The sequence below is a fragment of the Amblyomma maculatum genome, chromosome 9 (genome assembly GCF_055883805.1).
Source record: "Amblyomma maculatum isolate TAMU_Amacu chromosome 9, ASM5588380v1, whole genome shotgun sequence".
Classification (NCBI taxonomy): domain Eukaryota; kingdom Metazoa; phylum Arthropoda; class Arachnida; order Ixodida; family Ixodidae; genus Amblyomma; species Amblyomma maculatum.
Window position 1 is genome coordinate 56759196 of NC_139352.1, and position 17988 is coordinate 56777183.

At 47.6% G+C, this 17988-nt stretch overlaps 1 protein-coding gene across 1 annotated transcript; it reads left to right on the forward strand.

Moving 5' to 3' along the window:
- Positions 1-9073: 9073 nt before the first annotated feature.
- Positions 9074-10625, forward strand: LOC146179099 (uncharacterized). The gene has a single exon (XM_084578798.1). The coding sequence runs from the start codon at positions 9097-9099 to the stop codon at positions 10369-10371; it is 1275 nt and encodes a 424-aa protein (XP_084434924.1). The 5' UTR covers positions 9074-9096; the 3' UTR covers positions 10372-10625.
- Positions 10626-17988: the final 7363 nt, after the last annotated feature.

The following is a 17988-nucleotide window of genomic DNA, read 5'->3' on the forward strand; positions in this document are numbered from 1 at the left end:
TAAATGTATTTCCGCGCCATCTATATTGTATAAACGTGTTACTGATGCATGGATAACTATTTGCCTGCTTCATTGCAGGGCTGACTGAAGAAGCCACTCGTCTAAATGCGCTGCCTGACAGGAAGAGAGAGTATAGAGAGCGCATGCGTTTCAGTGGTCGTTCATCTGGTTCAGAGGGTGCGGTGAATGCATAACGGTCATATAGCGCAGTCTCTTCAGTGGGGTAGAAAGGGTTCACTCCAGCTCCAGGCCACTCAGGAAAACTGATTCAAGACGTTCAAAGCACGTCATGCCTTCCATGACGTCTTCCAAATGAACGCTCACAGTCATGGACAAACCAGTTACATATGCACGTCCCCTTCGTTCTCAATCCTTAATGACCGCATTATAGGAAAATCTATGTCGCCGTTGGTAACAATGGATGGCAAGAACAATGTCGGCCTTGCAACTGCTGTTTACAGCAATAAACAAATTGGTTTGCAGGAGACTAAAGGCGCAGTATCGGTCAATTGTTTTTCTGAGGACACCTGACCGCGCCGTAGGCAATGGGGAAGGGGGAGTGTAAGTGCAAAGAGAGAATGAGGAGCACTAGGGGACGTTTTGAAGTAACTTCGAGCACCTGGGGATCTTTACGACATCGCACAGTACACAGACACCTCTACGTGACGGAGGGTGAGGTGGTGAAGGGTGATTGTTCCTGGCCCTACGGGACTGGGACTGGTAGGTCAACGCCGCTTGCAGCGGGGGCTAGCCAGCCACCGGATTTTTATCTGTTGTAGGCCGTCATTGCACCCGTCATCGCTTAGGCGGTGGACGATGGCTGCTGCGGCGCGCGTCTATCTCTCCCTCTTCTTTTTTCTCTCTTCTCTATTTTTTCTTCTGTCCGCACGAGGCAGCGGAGGCGGCTCAGCTACAGAGCCAGTAGAAGGCCCGCGTATTTTCTTTTCCTTCTTCCTCCTCCTTCCTTCCTTCCTTCCGTAATCCTCGGCATGGACTTTCTAACGGAAAACGAGGCAGTTATCGATTTGCAGAATCAGTCGGTAAGATTTTCAATTGAGAATCCCCTGCAGTTCCATGCAGGGGATTCTCGATTGAAAATCTTACCGACTGATCCTGCAAATCGATAACTGCCTCGTTTTCCCTGATAAACATACGCGCATTGGTAACAGTGTAACCAGGGATACGTGCCCTGACCTTACCTTTGCCAGAAATATCCCCGATGCGAGATGGGAAAACCTAAATACAAACATAGGAAGCGACCACTATGTACTATGTACCACTTTCCGAGTCACGCATTGCAAAATGCGTCGCCAGGAAGTGAAGCACACGAACTGGGACGCCTTTAGATATGTCCGCTCGCAAAGGCCAGCGGAAAGTATAGTAGATTGCAAGACGCCGCAAACACATCAAAAACTGTTACCCTGGAGGACAGAAGTCCCAGCCCGCACGCTAAGCTAGTGCACATGATTGAAGCACAAGGAAGTATCCATGCTCGATGGCGTAAAAATAAGCACAACCGACGTTTAAAAATTCGGCTAACCCGGCTTGAAAAGGAAATCGACGCTTACTCGTGGGGACTTAGCCGAGAACAGTGGCATCAGACTTGCGACAACCTTAATGGGCAACTGGGCAACAAGAACACGTGGTTTTTACTTAGACATTTACTGGATCCTACGAGAACTAAGGCAGATTCCCACAAGAACCTAAATCGGATCTCGCAATCTTTCCAAGGCACCGACGAAGAGCTCATGACCACATTAAAAGATAAATACATTAACACCTCCCAGGATATACCCACGCCAGATGGGTACTCAGGATTGGATAATCCTCGCATGGATAGCGTCTTTACCGTAGCAGAGATTAGGGCTGCTCTTAACCAAATTAACACCACCTCGGCACCGGGGGAAGATTGCATTACCAATAAGATGTTGCGCAATTTAGAAGACCAGTCAGTAGAGGCTCTTACGGACCTCTTCAACAGGTACTGGACAGAGGGCAGCGTCCCTGAGGAATGGAAGCACGCTAAAATTATTTGCATACCTAAACCGGGCAAAAGACTCGAGATGGGGAACCTCCGCCCAATCTCGCTAACGTCATGTCTCGGGAATGTAATGGAACACGTTGTCTTAAACAGGCTCCTTATGCACACCGATGCGGAAGGCACGTTTCCCCCGTCCATGATTGGGTTTCGAGCAGGTCTTTCGACTCAGGACATTATGTGGCAAATTCAACAAGACATTCTAGATACAAATCGCATAAGAGCCACGCGAACCATCCTGGGACTCGATGTGAGTAAGGCCTTCGACAATGTGTCACACGCTTCCATCCTCAATCACCTCTCACAGTTAAACGTAGGCAAACGGACATACGACTACATCGCTGCCTTTCTAAATGCGCGTACGACTACGCTCCATTTCGTTGACAAAGTTAGCGACAAAATTACACTAGGGACGACAGGAACACCGCAAGGCGCCGTACTTTCACCTTTTCTTTTCAACATCGTTATGAGCGCCCTCCCGCGTCTGTTAGATGATATCCCACACATACATCATTCTATATACGCCGACGACATCACCATATGGACCAATTCTGGCTCCGATGAAGATATTACAGAGTCATTACAACGAGCTATCGACACGGTACAGTCTTATGTGCAGGAAAACGGCCTTACCTGTTCACCGGCTAAATCAGAACTATTAGTTATAAGGAACAAACAAGCTTCACAGGTAAAGCCAGATTCTCGAGAACCTATCCAGTTACACATTGACAACCATCCGATACCCCCGGTAGCCACGATCAGAGTTCTCAGAATGTTGATTCAGAATAATACGCAGAACACAGAAGCTATACGCCGGTTACGCGTCACGGCGCACCAGATAGGTGGACTGGTGAGACGCATTGCCACACGTCGCAGGGGTATGAGAGAAGCCGACCTGTGCAGGATCATTCAAGCCTTTATGATAAGCAGAATCATGTACGCTTGCCCGTACTATCATCTGCGTCGTAGGGATGAACATGCACTTAATAGCATAATTAGAACAGCATACAAAGCGGCCCTTAGCTTACCAGTATACGCTAACTCAGATCGACTACTGCAGTTAGGAATTTTTAACACGCTATCTGAACTAATTGAAGCCCATAAGACTGCACAAGTGACCCGCTTGTCACGCAGCCTTGCGGGACGCGTAATTCTCGACAAGCTCCACATACACCCCACTGAGGAGGTGTGCGCAACATCCCATTTATCGGCTGACATAACTAGTAGACTAGTTGTTAATCCAATAGCCAAAAACATGCTACCAGGTAGACATGATGCCCGCAGGAAGACAAGGGCACAGACCCTTGAGAAACAGTACGAGGACGATCCACAAGCAGTGTACGTGGATGCAGCTCAACACATCAAAAACGGAGCATACGTGGCATGTATGGCCACTCCAAAGTCAACCTTCATTAACGCCATAACATTTCATGCTAGCTCCATATGCGAGGCAGAGGAAGTAGCTATCGCACTGGCCATCGCGGATCCCCGCACCAAAACTATTCTAAGTGACTCAAAAAGCGCCGTTCAAAATTTCGCCAAAAATTCTGTAAGCGCACTCGCGGCGCGAATTCTGCGCAACCGATCTCTCAATCACTACATCAATCTCGTATGGGTTCCGGCTCACGCGGGTAACTCCGGAAACGAAGGAGTCGACCGTCTAGCCCGAGGCTTAACCAACCGGGAGACGGGAGATCTATCGGGAACGGACGCGCCTGTCGAGGCACCGCGCACATACGCGGAGGTAACAAACTTTTATCGCGAGCTAAGATGCACGTACCCCGCCCCTCACCCCGACCTCAACCGGGCGCAAGCCACGACACTCAGACGCCTACAAACAAAGGCCATCTTAGCCCCTACCAACTATCGTTAATTACGAACGGAGAATTCAACCCTGCATGCCGGCACTGCGGTGACGGGACGCAGGCCACTAAAGACCATATACTGTGGGAATGCGCCAGCAATCCCCCTCCAAAGACACTCTTGCCAGCTCCCTCAGCGGAGGAATGGGACAAGCTGTTGGCCAGCCCAAGGAAAACTACGCAACTGGCCCTCGTCACGCGAGCTCAAGAGGTCGCTCCCGACTGGAGGCCACCCTAGACTCGCCCCAGCCCGCAATAATTCCTTTCATTTCGTGGCAATAAAAGTTGTTACCACCACCACCAATTGAGAATGCCATCGAAACCAATAACATGCTCCCTACTGCGCTTCACATTATTGATGGTCATGTGAGTGTGCCCCCCCCCCCCCCCCGTTCTAGCATTATGGTGTCCGTGGGTTCCCTCCCAATGCAAAATACAGAAGGTATCGTCGAGACCAAACAGAAACTGCTTATAGAAAAAGGCATAGCAGTTGCCAGGGCAGTCGTTTTCTTTGAAAATGGCAAAGTTGGTGTTCTTCTCACCAACTTCAGCAATGAGCATCAACATCTGAACAAAGGGACAACTGTAGCATATCTCGATGCCATAACTGACACTAGTTCTGCACGCAGTTTAACTAGCGCTTCAGCAACAGAATCCTACGACAACACTGAACCACTGTACGACGAAAACCCGGAATTACCTCCAAAGTATCACGAAAAACTACGCAACCTGCTCAGTCGCTACTCTGATGCATTTTCCAGACCGTCACGCGTTAGTCGAACGCACCTTGCAAAGCATCGCGTTATTACATACGAAGCTGTTCGACCACTCCGCCAGTCGCCTTATCGGGTTTCCGCAAAAGAACGTACTGCCATCAGAGTCCAAGTCAAAGAAATGCTCGATAACGATTACATTCGACCTTCCCGGAGCCCCTGGGCTGCACCTGTGGTACTTGTAAAGAAAGAAGACGGCCCACTCCGCTTTTGCGTAGACTATCATCGATTGAACAACGTTACGAAAAAGGATGTTTATCCCTTGCCCAGAATATTTGACGCCTTACATCGTCTGTGCAACACAATGTCATTCTCCTCTATAGATCTCAAGTCTAAACACTGGCAGATAGAGGTCCGATGAGAGGGACCGCGAAAACACGGCTTTCATTACACCTGACGGTCTATACGAATTCCAAGTCATGTCCTTCGGCCTTTGCTCCGCGCCCGCAACCTTTCAGCAACTCATGGGCAGCGTTCTTGCAGATCTGAAGTGGACGACTTGTCTTGTATACTTGGACGACGTAATTGTATTTGCCCCGAATTTCGAGGAGCACCTTCGTCGCCTAGACGCAGTACTAGAAGTCATCCAATCGTCGGGTCACTCTGAAAGCCGAAAAATGTCATTTCGGTTACGAACAGCTGAAGTTTTTAAGCCATGGGGAGTCCTGCCGGATCCCAAAAAAACTTGCCATAGCCAATGTTTCGACACCGTGGGTCCACAAAGAAGTTCAACGCTTTCTTATATTATGTGCATATTACCGGCGTTTCGTGAAAAAACTTCTCCAAAATAGCCGCCCCCTTACACTGCTTAGTAAAGCTGATATGCCGTTCACGTGGGCAGAGCAAATGCAAGCATTTCAAGAGCTTCAACGTCGTCTGCAGTCACCTCCAGTTCTAGCACATTTGGATGAAACGGCAGACACCGAACTGCACACCGATGCAAGCAATGTCGGTTTGGGCGCTGTCCATATACAGATAAGCACAGTCAACAGCGTGTGATCGCCTACGCTTGTCGGTCTTTGTCTAAGGCCGAAGCAAACTACTGTGCCACTGAGAAGGAATGCCTCGCCATCGTGTGGTCTATTTCGAAGTTTCGACCATACCTGTACGGCAGACCCTTCAAAGTGGTGACCGACCATCACACGCTTTGTTGGCTGACAACCCTCAAAGACCCTTCTGCACGTCTCGCAAGGTGGAACCTACAACTTCAAAAGTATGACATCATTGTAACCTATGTCAGGTCGTAAGCATTTAGACGCGGATTGCCCGTCTCGTGCTCCTGTGCAACCAGCTTCGGACGCAAGGGTGATGACGACGCAATCCTGAAGGCAATCAGATCAGCCAACTTTGTCGGTAATCAAAGCTACGATCCCGAGCTTCGCCAGGTAATCGACTTAATCTGGCGAAAACTGCAGACGGGCACCTTCCCAAACGCGTATATATCTTGCACAAATGGCATCCTGAGGTGCACTCTTTCAAATGCAAAACCTGTGAAGGCATAGCGACCCTAAATTGCATGCTCTGGGCTTGCCCAGAGCTAAACGGGATACATGGAAATAAAGAGCCATGGGAATCTTCCCTTCACAGCCAGGAAGAACAATTCCAAAAACAATTCAAGACCGCCGCTGGAAGCCAACTGATTCCATCCGACATCTAAGGGGGAGATAGACAGCTAGAGGGAGCTGCATCTTACCCGATCATCCATGCTCTCTGACGGGTGCAAATAAAGTGCTCTCTCTCTCTCTCTCTCTCTCTCTCTCTCTCTCTCTCTCTCTCTCTCTCTCTCTCTCTCTCTCTCTCTCTCTCTCTCTCTCTCTCTCAAGGTGCCGGCAGCATGATCCCTAAATATACTTATTTTTTATTATTCTTTTACACCCCAGATGCGGCTGGGACAGGTCAGTCGCCGCCACTTGCGGCGGGGGCTAGCCTGCCACAAAATTTTTATCTGCTGTAGTCCGTCATTGCAACCGCCACCCTTTCTATGGTGGACGACGGCTGTTGTTGGGGCGCGAGTCTTTCTCTCCCTCTTCCTTTTCTTTATTCTCTATTTTCTCTTCTGTCTGCACGAGGCAACGGAGGTGGCTCAGCTACAGAGCCAGTAGCAGGCCCATGCATTTTCTTTTCCTTTTTCCTACAGCCACAAATCTTTTCGTCGCACTTTGTCCTCTCTGATTTTACTTGAAGGCGTTTTCGTCAAGAAAAAGTTCACTGCCAACAGTCGCCAATGCCTACTTGTTGTACCAGCAAGCTTACGGGGCGAAATTTTTCAAGCCTGCCATGACGAACCCACATCCGGCCACCTGGGAGTGACTCGGACGCTGTCCAGAATTAAAGCACGGTAATACTGGCCTAAGGAGAATAAAACCGCAGCAGGCACGGGACGGAGGGTTTTACTTTCCTGCGGTTTTATTTTCCTTATGTCACACCAACTGGCCTACAAATCTACCCTGCTAAATACTGGCCTCGTTTGTCAAGCGCGGCCACCTGGGAGTGACTCGGACGCTGTCCAGAATTAAAGCACGGTAATACTGGCCTAAGGAGAATAAAACCGCAGCAGGCACAGGACGGAGGGTTTTATTTTCCTGCGGTTTTATTTTCCTTATGTCACACCAACTGGCCTAAAAATCTACCCTGCTAAATACTGGCCTCGTTTGTCAAGCGATGTGACACATTATGTTCGAACTTGCCGTGCCTGCCAGCGCCGAAAGGTTCCGCCTCTGAAGCCAGCCGATCTTTTAAAGCCCATTACGCCACTGTTCAGGCCATTCCAGTTAATAAGGATAAACTTGCTTGAGCCGTTCCCTACTTCCACCTGTGGGAACAGGTGCATTATAGTAGCTACTGACTACCTGACCCGCTACGTGGAAACCGCTGCTCTTCCTAGTACTACCGCATTTGAAGTTGCGAAATTTTTCGTTCTTCAGATTATCCTGAGACAAGGCACACCAGAGGTTCTGATTACAGACAGAGGAGCAGCATTTTCTGCAGAGCTCATCCAGCATATCCTTACTCTTAGTGGCACCAACCATCGCCGGACAACTGCATACCATCCCCAAACAAACGGCCTGACGGAACGTCTAAACAAGACCATTGCCGACATGTTGTCGATGCATGTGGACGTCCATCACAAGACGTGGAACCAAGTATTACCTTAAGTAACATTTGCATATAATACCGCCGTTTAAGAAACGACCAAAATAACTCCGTTCAGTCTAGTTTACAGACGAGAAGTGACGACTACGCTTGACGCCATGCTGCCTCATGTAGACGAAATTCCAAATTACGATGTCGCTTCTTTTCTACAGCGTGCCGAAGAGGCCCGCCAACTTGAACAGGTGCGAATCCAAGCAGCAAGGCCGTGATGCAGAACGCTACAACCTGCGGTGGTGCACTGAAGAAAATCTTCCAGGTAGTAGTAATAGTAGTAGTAGTAGTAAGTGGTTTTATTATTATATAATAAAATAAATATAATAAAGGAAGGAAAATATTTTTTGCCTGCCCCGGTATCTGCTATCGAAATAAGCTGAAGCACCTGAACTGGGCCGGCGGAAATAAAGGGATAGCAAGGAGACAGGTAGGAAACATTTATTTCGGTCTCTACCGCGTTATCCGGCGCATTAGTGATCTGGACTACGAAGTCGTTCCTTATGAAGAACCAGAACCAGAACACAGAGGTGTGAGAGAAAGAAGCGCGCTAGCTCCGAGACTGAGCTCTAACTCTGTTTCTAGACTCTGAGCCATGCCCCGGGCGCAACTGTGAGGAGCTTCGTTTACGCGACAATATGGCAGATCTCGAGCACGGCATTTAGTTCGATGAGCCTAGGAAGGCTTTCGCCTTAATATACCATACAGAACTCCGGCATCACTTCCTACAGATAGAAACTGAATATCATGCATGTATAAAGAGAAATATCTGAGCAAAATCTGCTATAAAACATCTTAAAAGAAATCCTCTTTATAAACGCACCTTCAACTTTGTGCATAAAATGCATATGTATATCACATGGCACAAAAATTTCTTTTTCTGCCATCCATGTGTTCACAGGTAGAGCCACCACATGCAAATTACTGAACATTTTCACAGCAGGCTGTACAGGCATTCGTGTACCGCGACGCTATTAGGTACGTTAGGTTAGGAAAACGTTAGGAAAACGTTTTTCCTTCCTCCATGGGACCACACGACCAGACTGAATTCCGTGCGCGCCGTACGCGTTCTTTCAAGGTAGATATAGTTATTTCGCAAGAGCGCGCATGATGCTGTAGTCAGTAGCAGTAGTTGCGACGTAAGCGCCCCGTTGCGGAAAGTTGCCTCATCATGACGACCTAGTTTTTGGCACACCTCACGAAGCGGCGCTGGTGCCCCAAATATTCGCTTCACGCTTGATAGTCTACCGTCTACCCTTCCCCTCATGCTTCCCCAGGTATGCGCCCGCCCATTACAAAGAGGGCGTTACGGGAGTTGTCCGAGCGAATATCGCGTCTGGGCTTCGGCACTGCTGCGAAAAATACTGCTGTCATCAACAAGAACGTCACGATGGCTGGCACGGAATATACACTTACCGGATTCGACGACTTCACCGAGCGCCAACGCATTGTTTTCGTCGAGCCGCTGCCCAGCATTCGAGTGTGCGGCGTCTGCGGAGTGGTGCCTAGCCGCTGCCTCTTACTGCCATGCGGTCACGTGTTGTGTCAGGTGTGCACGGACCAGATTCCGAAAGAAGACGGAAAGTGCCCGTTGGACGGTAGGAAGTTCGCAGAGACTGATACTGTTTCTTTAACGTTTAAGCAGTCACTATTGGAGCAGTACCGCGTGTACTGTGTCGCTGGTGGCAGGGAGTGCAGCTTCGCCGGTAAGCTGTGTGAACTGAAGGACCACCTTACTGAATGTGGCAGTGACAAGGTGAGGTGCGTCAGTTGCCAACAGTCGGTTAGTCGCTCCGTCGCCGTTGAACACTACCGCCAATGTTGTGCCGAGATTCCTTTGCGGCATTCCGCCAACATCACGGTAATCTCGGATGCCGAGATAAAGCTCGGCGACATGAAGAAGGATCTAGAGAGCATACGGGAGCTGGCTTCGAGCGAGAATGTTGACAAGAATGCTGTCGTGAACAGCGTAAACTCTTTACTGGAATGCGTGGCTAGTCTTGAGCGTGACTTGCTCTGCGCGAGAAAGGAAGCGCATGGAGAGCGACGTGTCTCATCGCCGCTTTTTTCGAGGAAAATGATCGTCCCTGCGGGACCGTACCGCGCTGCTTCCAAGCTCGGCGCCTTCATCACTACATGCGAATTCACCGAAGTGTATGCAGGATACGCGCTACTGACCGAATACACTAGAGAAACCAGGCTATCAACACCCCTTTACACGTTGGCTGGCTACACTTTCAACTTAGCCTGCAAGTTGCGAAAAGTGGATGAAGATGAAGTGAACGTAAGCTTCGTCCTGTTTCTTAAGGAAGGTGCCTGGGATGATTGGCTAGATTGGCCCTTTGCAAAGAAAGTAACGCTCATACTAACGCACCCGAAGGTTGAAGCGAAAGACATAAGGATGCCGATGGTAATGGAAAATCCCAAGATGTTGAAGAAACCAGGTGGCGCCGCGTACGGCCCAGTGGCCAATTCTACTAAGAACTGGCTGGACCTTGAAGTGCAAGGCTTTATCAGCAAGAAAACTCTATATGTCAACGTCGAGTTCGAGTGAAATCCAATATAGTTTAAAGCCAGTTCCGGGTGAAAGTGTTTGATTCTATGGCAGATACCAACTGGGTGGATATTGTGTGCACAAGGAGTGATCGTGTGCTGAACTTGTTTAGACCGAGCAATACACAATTGCATTAAATTCTTCTGAATATCATTCATTCAAATATTTTGTAAATCACTTGTTCGCTTTGTGTCATATTGTACGTGTCACACCAGTGAACCACCACCGTGCAGTGAACGTTTATGCAGTGTAGCCTTACGACTTATGCAGTGCGTGCAGCTTGAAGGAGGTGCTGCTGCACTGCACCTCCGCCGGCGCCGCACTCTGAGAATGCATGCACGCTTTTGCTGCGCCATCGAGTTTGAGAGGCTTGGACTCATTACGATTGTCCGGCATGAGGGAACAGACGTGCAGAAGCTTCTGCTTTGCAGTATTAGACAGCCAACAAACACATTTCGGGCAAGCTGCGAAATTTCTGGCGGTCTTCAGTATTCTTTTTCAGTCGCAGTAACTGAAGGACTTAATGCAATATCTGTCTACCACAACTTTAATTAATATGCCTGTTTGTGTGTTGCGTAGAAAATTGGATGTGCAGCAGTTGTAGTAGTATATTTTATTACGGCAAAACGCTTAAGCGCCTGGCACATACATCGATGGCATGCTAGAGGAGCAGGTGCTGTTCTTCCGCAGCACCGAGCCACTCCAGCCAGGTCCCAACTGCATGTGAAGGGTTGGGAAAGAAACCTTATTGCAATAAAACCGGGCACGTGAAACGGCTGTGCTGAGATTTGGCAACTTGGCATCAGGCGCATCAGTTGGGACATGGAGGACCAGGGTAGAATTTGTAAAGGTATATCGATACCCTGCAGGTGTGGCGAGTGTACTCAGCTGTATCTGCCGAAGGACGTGCACCTCCCGCACAGAAAGACTAGGATGAGGCTCAAGGTAGAGTAGTAGAGTTTACGGCCGAGGCTGCTAGTGTGAGTGACTGAGGTAGAGAGTGGGGGTGAAAAGAGGGCTTCCACACAGGAGGCATCTGTTTAGGCTTCACCACGAATATTGAAGGGCGGACTGTGGTGAGAGGCCGCAGCATGTTTGCGGCCAGCATGCAGGACCGGGGACATGTTGGAGGAAGCGGCGGTATATTGAGGTTAGTAGCCTCCGGCGGGAAAATAGCAGACAGAGGAATTGTCTGGATGGGAGGAATGGGGGAGAGGGGGATAGTATCTTCGTTGAGAAGCCAGAGCTAGAACTACTGGAAAATTTCCAAGTGCCGCAACTGATGCGCGTCAGGCGATTTCGCGTCGCAATATCCTTTTGAAGCGAACCTGCAATGCGTAGGTAGCGCTGCAATTGTCCTGCAGCGTGACTCAAAAATGCTGCTGTTATTTATTTATTTATTTATTTATTTATTTATTTATTTATTTATTTATTTATTTATTTATTTATTTATTTATTTATTTATTTATTTATTTATTTATTTTACCCTCAGGGCCGTTAGGTGTTACAGAGGGGAGTGGATATAACATACACGAAAAGACACAAAAAAAAAGCAGCAGATAATAAATTAAAAGTAGTAGAGGCACACACTTATATAAAATCTATAACAGCATTTCGAAAGGCAACAGCATCAGTAAGTTCAGCAATATTATGGGGAAGGTGATTCCAGCTTAGTTCTATGAATGAATCATGAAAGCATCTTGTGTGACAAGGAGGGATGCAAACTTTGTGGCGGTGATCAATGTGTGCTGAAATATATGGTAATCTTTTTAATAACTTGTCTTTAAGATAAGTATTATAATAAATATTGTGAAAAGTACACAAAGACGCTACTGACCGGCGATGAGAAAGAAGGGGGCGGGAAAGGTTAGCTTTCATGACAGTAACACTGCTCGATGATAGTTGGAAAGTATGAAACGACAACCGCGGGTTTGAACAAATTCTAACTTAGAAATGAGAGATTCGACCCCGAGGTTCCAGACCGATGCCGCATACTCTAATTTAGAGCGGACCAATGTTGTGTAAAGCTGTAATTTTAATGAACTTGGAGCACATGAAAAATTTCTGCGAAGGTATCCAAGCATGCGGTTAGCATTTATTTATGTTAGCCGCTTGGTTCGCGATAAACGACCGAGCCTGTTCAGCAGCATTATAGATACACGTGTGACAGATAACGACCTTTCCCAGGCTATCTGGATGTAGTCCAGTTATCTGACACACGCCGTGCAAAACTTCGACAGAGCGTGCAATCTGATTCCTGTCAGCTCATGCAGGTGGCGAGAAAACGCCCTAAAAAGCTGCTTCAGAAGTATTTGCTCTTCTCACTAGGCTATGTGTTCCGGCTTGGCGATCGACACAGCAAACTTCATTGCAGGTTGCCCAAGGTCAATGCAAATGGTCGCGTTTCTTGGAAGAAAACGCGTGCAGCTCCCTATTGCCAAACTCGATGATGAGGACCCCTGCGAACGGACACGAAGCGAACGGATGGAGCGAACAAAATATGGCGGCCAGCGCGACCTGAATCAGCGTGCCGCTCATGGGTGCCAGACGTACTTTTGTAAACCCTCTATTACTAAAGCACAGAAAATAAGATCTGCCAGAACTCCAAAGAACTAGAAAATAAACATAATATTCGCGCTCAGGAATTAATGTAGTTTTTGTTTCTTGCGTAAGAAAAAACGTGTCACATTTATAATAATATTTTAACTTGTTTCTAACGGCCTCTCTCGGCCATTTAGTATCCGCTGCGTAGTTGCCCAAAGCCCAGACAAGGCTCAGAAATGGCTAGAGCACTATAGCTCAGCCAAAGCTTTTTTTCATCCGCGGAATGTGCATGGTAGGGTGCATCATCGGCCCCGGTTCAACGTTCATCGTTGCGTGCTGCTTACAGAGTGGGTTATCTGTACCAAACAGTCAGTATTTCGTTTTGCTGGTTGTAGTAGAGCTTTACAGCAAGGCGAAGACTGTGTGTGCTCGATGAGAAACTGATTGCCGCTGCATGTGCCCATTTCCGGACGATGGGACAATGCTGCGTCACAGCTTCACGTCGCAAAATTGGTGGCTTGTTTTACGGATACACGTCTGCATGAGCGGCGTATCGCTGCATGTTTTAATTGAACGGTGAAGGTGAGATTTTATTGCCCCCAAGACGCGTGTCGCATTGCGCAAAGCCTTCCGTTCCGCTCCCTTTGCAGCGTGTTTTGCTTACCGCGTCGTATTACCGCACCAACGTTCGCTGAATGTGCTTTAGCTGTTATCACAGGGATGTTCCTATTGTCAATGGGATCTTTCTCATGAACATGTTAAATGCTTAAATTGTAAATTTGTAGCCTCACATTGACTCCTCTCAGTGACAAATGAAGCGCGAGTGAAATAATGGAATCGTGAACAGAACGAGATTTATTGTAGCGAAGCTATATCGCAGATATTTTCACTTCTCAGACGCATTAACTTCTAAATACTAGCAATCCCAATTTGAATTGCTTACCTAAGCTCTTACAGGTTGGTGTTCGCTAGCGTTAGTTATTCCGTTCCTTTTTCTTTGACACTGATATGTACTACTTTGCTTGTTAGCAAAATCTTTTACCCTTCTATAATCTCACCGCGTACTCGTTTGGAGACCTACGCTCAGGTCATTTTGTTATCACGAGGATTTTATGAAGACCGTGACGAATGAGCGGTGGTCGCTTTCCTACACCAAGATTTGCATTGTCGTGAAGCGTCTATGTAAATAATCGTGAATTAATAAAGCCTGGCTTTCTATGCAGCACAGCTTTACTCATTTATGCCCTTAGTGAAGTCCCTCAAGCCATGTGATTCTATCCATGTGCTTGTCGAATTCGCTTGAAGGCCCTTGATCACAAGCGTGCCCGAAGAAATAAGCTCCAGAATGCGTTTACATGACGCGCGACGAAAGACTAGGCTAACGACGACGGAGGCAGAACGATGCTATGATAAGGTGGTTAAAGATGCCGTAACATTTCAGTTAACGTAAAACTTGACAGTAGAAATTCATGTCAAGTAAAGTTGCCTGAACGGTTACGGTGTCCATTTTTCTGCGTTATCAGAGCATCGTTCTGCCTACGTCGTTGTTGCCTTGTTTTTCGTTCAGAAGTAAAAAGACAAATTCCCCGCCAAAAGTACGTCACTGTGACGTCACAAGCAACGTCACGTGTTTGTTTTGCCGCACAGTTCGCAGGGAACAGCGGGGAACTAAAGCCTCGCTCAGAGTCGACACGCAGGTATAACGCAGGCTTCTATGGGCCTTGCGTCTTGGGCGGAAGTTCCTTTTTTAGACTGTTAGTCGAAGTGGGTGGAAACTTTAGGGCACACAACAGTAAAAGGCAAAATTCCAGGCTGTTGTGCATTTGGGTGTGGCAACACGAAGGAGTTAGGAAGAGCGCTTTCTCTGTCCCGGGAAGAAAAATTAATCCGCAAGGGCGGCCACTGTGGGTTCACAGAATCGGATGGGAAACAGTCGTGCGTTCGAGGAACGCGCTTATGCGCGAGGTACGATGGTTCGCTCGTTTCACATTTGTTTGTTTAGCTGCAAAACAAGCGCAGGATCTTGTACGCGTGATCGCAACAGATGCATTGCAACGCAGTGTGCCGCATGTGCGCAGAATCCGCCTTTTTCACAAAATGTGGCGCCCTCTGGGAGTGGTTGAAAATTCGTCTGCTACTGGTTGAAAACACCCTTGGCGCCAGCGAAATGACGGTGTGGAATGGATGGATGGATGGAATATAGGAGCGTCCCCTTTGAAACGGGGTGGTAGCAGTAGCTATCATGCTCATTTTTCTTAGTTTCAGTTCTTTTCCTCCATTGTGAGTCCACGCTTTTTAAGTACAGGTATTTAAATACTTTAGCTGCCCATCTGTTACTGTCCAATTTCCTCAGGCGTTGCTCATACAATATTTTACTCTGAGCTTCCCGTACTTCGAAAGATGCCCAGCCCATATCTCCCTGTACCGCCTCATTTGTAGTTTTGCCGTGGGCACCTAGTGCTAATCGTCCAACGGATCTCTGATTTATTTGTAATGTCAACTGTACCTCTGATTTTAGGCACGAAACCGCGTTTCCGAAAGTAAGTCCGGGCACCATAATTCCTTTCCAAATACCCCTCAAAACCTCATACCTATTGTATCCCCACAATGCCTTATGCTTCATTATCCCGGCATTCCTTCGCCCTTTGGCCTTAAGTGATTGCTCATGCTATCCAATGTATGCCAATCCTTCGTTTACCCATACCCCCAGATATTTATATTCAGGTACTCTAGGTATTTCATGGCCTTGTATTTTAAGACCCTGATCAGTTGAGCCGTTGAAAATTATCAGACCCGACTTAACTGCGCTGAAACTGAAGCCTAGAGCGTCCCCTTCGTCTCCGCAATACTTATACTAGAGTTTGCCATTCTTCCAGACTCTCAGCTAGCAGCACAATATCGTCTGCATACATCAAACCGGGGAGGCGCTGCTCTACCGCCTTTCCACCTAATCTATATGACAGGTTAAAACCTAGGTTACTGTCTTGTATCCTCCGTTCCCGGTTTATCATATAAAGCATGAACAGCACCGGTGATAGAGGACAGCCTTGTCTTAATATTTTGCATACTTTGACATCCTCCGTACTTCTTATCCCTTCCCACGTAATTTCTACTTTGTTATCCCGGTATATTTCCTGTAGGAACTCTATTATCTCATAACCGATACCTTCTTTGTTCTTGACAGCTAACGCCATCTATCGCATACGCCTTTCACGAATATTAACTACACATGGCCTCCGAGGTCAGCTATGGCTGCGCCGATCACGGAGGCCAAGAACTGCCCATGCTCAGCTGGAGCTGGTGGTTTGTTTTCAACCAGGGGAGAGGCGCGCATGCGCAGAGCGGCCTTGTGAAAAAGGCAGATTACGCCGCGTTCATTTTACTTGCGGAATTTCGAAAAAAACTACTTTCACCTTAAATTAAATATCTAGCCAGCTGGTAAGAGATAATTTATATCCATATGTGCATAAATACTCTTGTCTTGTCTTGAATGCGTGCGGCCTCATGCTCGTGTGCGAATTGATGTGCGCCCACCCGCATCTATTCCTGTTTGGATTTTTATTTTTAATGCGAATGAACCCGAATTTTATCTGCACAGATTTATTAGCTATTTATTTCTAGTTAACTGCCGTTGCTGCTCCCAGCAGACTGGTACAGATTAGTGCATAATATTACATCGACTAGAGTACCTGGCGCAATATATTTGTTGTTCGTTCGCAACTGGTAAATTCTGGTCACTGTGTTCCAACCACACATGAAAGCAACGCACTATGTCAATATCACACTGATTTCTGACGTCATATAATCATTGAGGTTCTAGCAAATCGGTGACACTAGAGGGATGGCGATGGAACTAGATCAGCGGTGCCACCTAGCAAAAGAAAAATGCAGTATATTCGCAACCGATTGAAGAAATGGGTTGGTGTAGCAGTTAACACTTCTAGCAAACGTCATTTAATGTTTCAACAGTTTACCGCAACTTTCCCATCACTTAATGATATCACTGCAAGATAAGTTCACGCAAAATGTTTTGTCGGCGAACGCGCTGCTTCAAGGGTGGCTGTTCCTGGGGCTGGGACGGTGGGCCGACGCCGCTTGCGGCGGGGGTTAGCCAGCCACCGAATTTTTATCTGTTGTATGCCGTCATTGCACCCGCCATCGCTCCTCACGTAGTATGTTGCTCCTCACGTAGATGGCTATGTGGAGCATATGTTGGGGGTAGGATCCATCCAAGCATAGAGCGTCGCTATAGTCCTGGTTAGCACAGCGTGAACAGCCCGAGTACATGGTAAACCCTGGAAGGCGGAGGTCCTCGGTTCGGACCTCTCTTGCCTCGTTGCCCTCCATACCCACCATGATAAGTATGTTATCACCTGCGGTGATTTTAATTCTCAACACAGGGCATACGGCAACCAATCCACCACCGCCGGGGGCAAGATACTCTTGGATTCGATCAATACCACTGGCCTCCGTTTCCTTCAGCCCACTGCTCCCATTCATTCGGTCTGCAGTGCTAAGAAAATCGCGGGTGGGCGGGTGTCGTGCACTTGTAATGGTTTCTCATTTTTTTTTTTTACCATACCACTAGCATAGCCTGTCTCCCTATCGCTCACCTTTTATTTCCTCTTACTGTCTACTCACTGTCTGTTCCCGCCACCGCAGCTCGGGCGGCTCTTAGCGCAATGGCAGATGACACGACTGGTACAAATCTTTTCCTTCATTACTTAAAATATTTTTAATAAAACTACTTTATACGGCAGGCGCTTCATCGAACTGAACCATTTGTTATGCTGGTGGGGAAGTCTGCAGACTGATGCCGCACGGACGGCCAGCGGAAAAGAAACGAGGCTGACAGGAGCTCACAGCCAACTGTTTTAACGGCGATGGTGGGCGCTTATACAGCCGCGACTCTCCTGCCTTCGAAAATGAATTTTAAAATGACTGGAAAAGGATGATCAGCCAAAGGACTGGAGATGAGGACTTTGAGAGAGAGAGAAGAGATAGAGAAAGATATATATATATATATATATATATATATATATATATATATATATATATATATATATAGAGAGA